Raw genomic sequence first — 3,136 nt, 5'->3', positions numbered from 1 at the left:
TTGTGAGTTCTGTTTTATTTTCCGTAAAGTAAGGCAGTCTAAAAAAAGCAAACAGAAAATAAATGCTGTTTATGTTTCTTCTAACCTTCCAAATAAACCTAACATGTTTTACAGTACATTGTGATGGGCTACAGATTGGTGTTAAAACCACTTAAAAGATTATCAATTATAATACAATAGAAGAAATCTGCGCTTTGGGCTCAGCTCTAACAAACCATTAGGCCAGGCTTTTTTTTTTTCTTTTATCAAAACTAATAGAAATACAATACTTATCTATAGAAGGTTTAAAAAATACAGTGATTCACAACTTTTCTGCAGAACCTACTTTGTATAAACCCAACTTTCTTCTTTTAGTCCCCAAAGCTTTGATTTCAGAGTGAAGCTGACTTCATTTGACCTGAGATGACAGAAAACAATAAGTAGAAAAGCAGCAGCAGAATCAGCTCTGGTTATTGTCTTTATAATAGCACAATATGTTGAAATGTTCCTCCCAACAGGGGAAGGTATGACCGGCTGCAGCGAATGGTAATTACTGCACCGCTTTTTCCTGCTTCGTCTCCATCGCAGTAACATGTTCCAACGCTCTGATCCACCAAAACATCCTCCCCGTCCACTCTTCCCTGGCTTTGCCATCTAAACTTCCCCCTTTGCACGGTCCCATCTCCATAGCGACGCACGCTTGTCCTTGGCTAACAGAAATAATTGGTTGCCCCTACATCAAATGGTTGTTCTGTGTATCTTTAAAAATTTTATCACAGTGGATGCTGAGTTGGCTGGTATGTTTCAAGTAAAAGCACAGGGCCTCCAACCTCTTTATGTCTTCCTTCGTTTGGGGTGATATAAAAAAAAATAAAAAAAAACACCCCATACCGCCTTTAGGGACATTGCATTGCTTTTTATTTAGTCACAGAAATCTTTTCTAACTGTAACAGAATAGAGAAGAAAAACCTCAGCAGTGATGTTGCTCAGCTGCAAGATGAATCCAAGGTTTGTTAACTACCTTAAGCTTCTGTCATAGCAGAGTGAGTAAAGCTGCAGCAACAAAACCCCTGAGACCTGAAAAAAAGCTCAACATTAACTTCTTATTTGCAGGAAGTGTGTTTTTGTCTGAGTTTAACGTTTTCATGCGCTGCTATCTAGCTGTGGTTTTCCCTCTCTCTCTCTATCTCTGCTTGTTTACCCATAAATATCCAAATGAAAAATAAATCCCTGCAGATTAAAATTTCCGGTTAGCTTTAAAAATGTATGTTTTAGTTAGTGGAAAAACATAAAAGAAGAGATTCATCCAAGAAGACAGAGCTGCTGTTCAAAGTGAGTCAATTCTGGCCTGACCTGAATCCGTGCACTCTGTTATCTCCCCTGGAAATGTCAAGCACCTCAATACGCTGATCAGGGCATAAAAGTACTTATATATATTATGTCCTTGAGTCCCAGAGATTAGAATTTCCATTTCAGGCAAAAAAAAAAAAAAAAAAAGCCTCTAGAAAGGCAAACATCACATGCTGAGCGTGGAAAACTGGAAAGGTTACTGAGCCTTATCTGCAATTATGCAAAAACACAGAAACTGGCCAAACCCGCAACTCGTTTCTACAAAGAGAATCTACAATGCCTTGATGGTGCTTACAGCATTCCTCTCTCATCTGCTGATGTGTAGCAGGCAGCACATCCTAGAGGAGAATACAGGCAAGAACAGCTGACTATACACTACTCACACCTTGTCAAATTGTAAATTATAAATGGATGCCATTAAAATTTTAATCTCTTCCTGTAGTTAGAAGATAAAGTTGGTAATTTAGCAAGTTTATTTGATTTAGTTTTACCTCATGAGTGTCTCATATGTGCCAGCTGAAGAAGAGGGAATAGGGATAACAAGATGCTTTAATTATAACAAAGCCTTTTTGTCTTGTTTTTCCTTTTTTTTTAAGCGATAAAGGGATCCATAAATCTGTGAAGAATCACTGTCTTTGACCCTCTCCTTCTGTCAGGTTTTTTTTTTTGAAGTGAAGCTGCTAAGATGTTGACAACTCCACTGCTGCACTCATTGTGTCAGAGTGAGCTTCCCTCTTCACAGGAAGAGAATAAACCACATTCTGATACATGGGTCGCACAGAGAGAAAGAAAAAGCAAAGAAAAAAAAAACAACTGCTTTATTTCCACTGATACCTGCAAACATAAATAGATCTGCTTTAGAAAAAAAGAGAAAAGCTTTCATCTCTAATTATGCCTCTGAGTAGTCAACATGAGAGCAATGGTGCCCCCTTGTGTAAAATCTAATTAATAGTCTAACAGTAATTTGAATTAGTGGTTCTAATACAGGCTGGTAGCAGAGGCCGTTTGCAAAGCTTCAAATAAGGAGAGTTTTGATGGTTTTTATTTCACATTCGTACGCTTCAAAATAACTTGGATTTATTCTCTGTGAAGTGAGAGGCGTCCATCTTCACCCTCTGCTGCTCGCCATCCATCCTGTGTCCTGCAGCCCTATCCTCCACTGTCAAGGTTCTGGGCACACTGCACCACCCTGGGCTCAGCCAGTCGCTCGTAGGACAGGACTGTCATCACCTGCAAAAAAAAAAAGAAATAAGGACAGCAGGATGTGGCTTCAGAGAACACAGACCGCTGAGTAATACTTGCGAGCTATTAAAGACCTGCTGAGTAAAGAAATTTACCTAAAGGAAAACTCTGTGGATGCTGCTTTTTAGCTCACTGGGTTGCAACATCTTTCCCACATAGACAAAGGGATATTGATTGAGGCAATTAACTATTAATCACAGAAAACCGGTTAAAGCTCCAATGAATGGGATGTGTAACCAGTAACACAGCAAAATGATTTAACGCCTAGAGCAGAGGCTCCCTCAGAGACCGTGTTCGGCCTGCAGGTCATGCTCTAAAAATAGAGCTCGACAGCATGCAGCTCTGCAAACAGCATTTTAATTAACCTGCTATTATTTAGAATTGGCAACATTTGCATTCTTATAAAGTTGAGCCCAAAACTATTCATACCCCTGAGATACCCTTGAAATTCAGCTCCCTGCAAAGACTCTATCAGCTCTTAAGTCATAGAGCTACATAACCAAGGAGATTAGGTCAAATTAGCGATGCACGATATTGGGATCTTGGCCGATATCCGATATGCCGA

General features: G+C 39.4%; 1 protein-coding gene across 1 annotated transcript in view; it reads right to left on the bottom strand.

Moving 5' to 3' along the window:
• Nucleotides 1–420: 420 nt before the first annotated feature.
• Nucleotides 421–3,136, bottom strand: part of LOC107082598 (major facilitator superfamily domain-containing protein 8-like) — a 44,403-nt gene continuing 41,687 nt past the window's right edge. Inside the window, exon 11 of the mRNA XM_015371366.1 lies at nt 421–2,559. Within this exon, the coding sequence (XP_015226852.1) occupies nt 2,479–2,559 (81 nt within the window). The 3' untranslated portion in view covers nt 421–2,478. The remainder of the gene's footprint in view (nt 2,560–3,136) is intronic.

The sequence above is a fragment of the Cyprinodon variegatus genome, unplaced genomic scaffold, assembly GCF_000732505.1.
Source record: "Cyprinodon variegatus isolate N-32 unplaced genomic scaffold, C_variegatus-1.0 Scaffold57, whole genome shotgun sequence".
NCBI lineage: Eukaryota > Metazoa > Chordata > Actinopteri > Cyprinodontiformes > Cyprinodontidae > Cyprinodon > Cyprinodon variegatus.
This window is presented reverse-complemented; position numbering and strand designations above follow the sequence as displayed.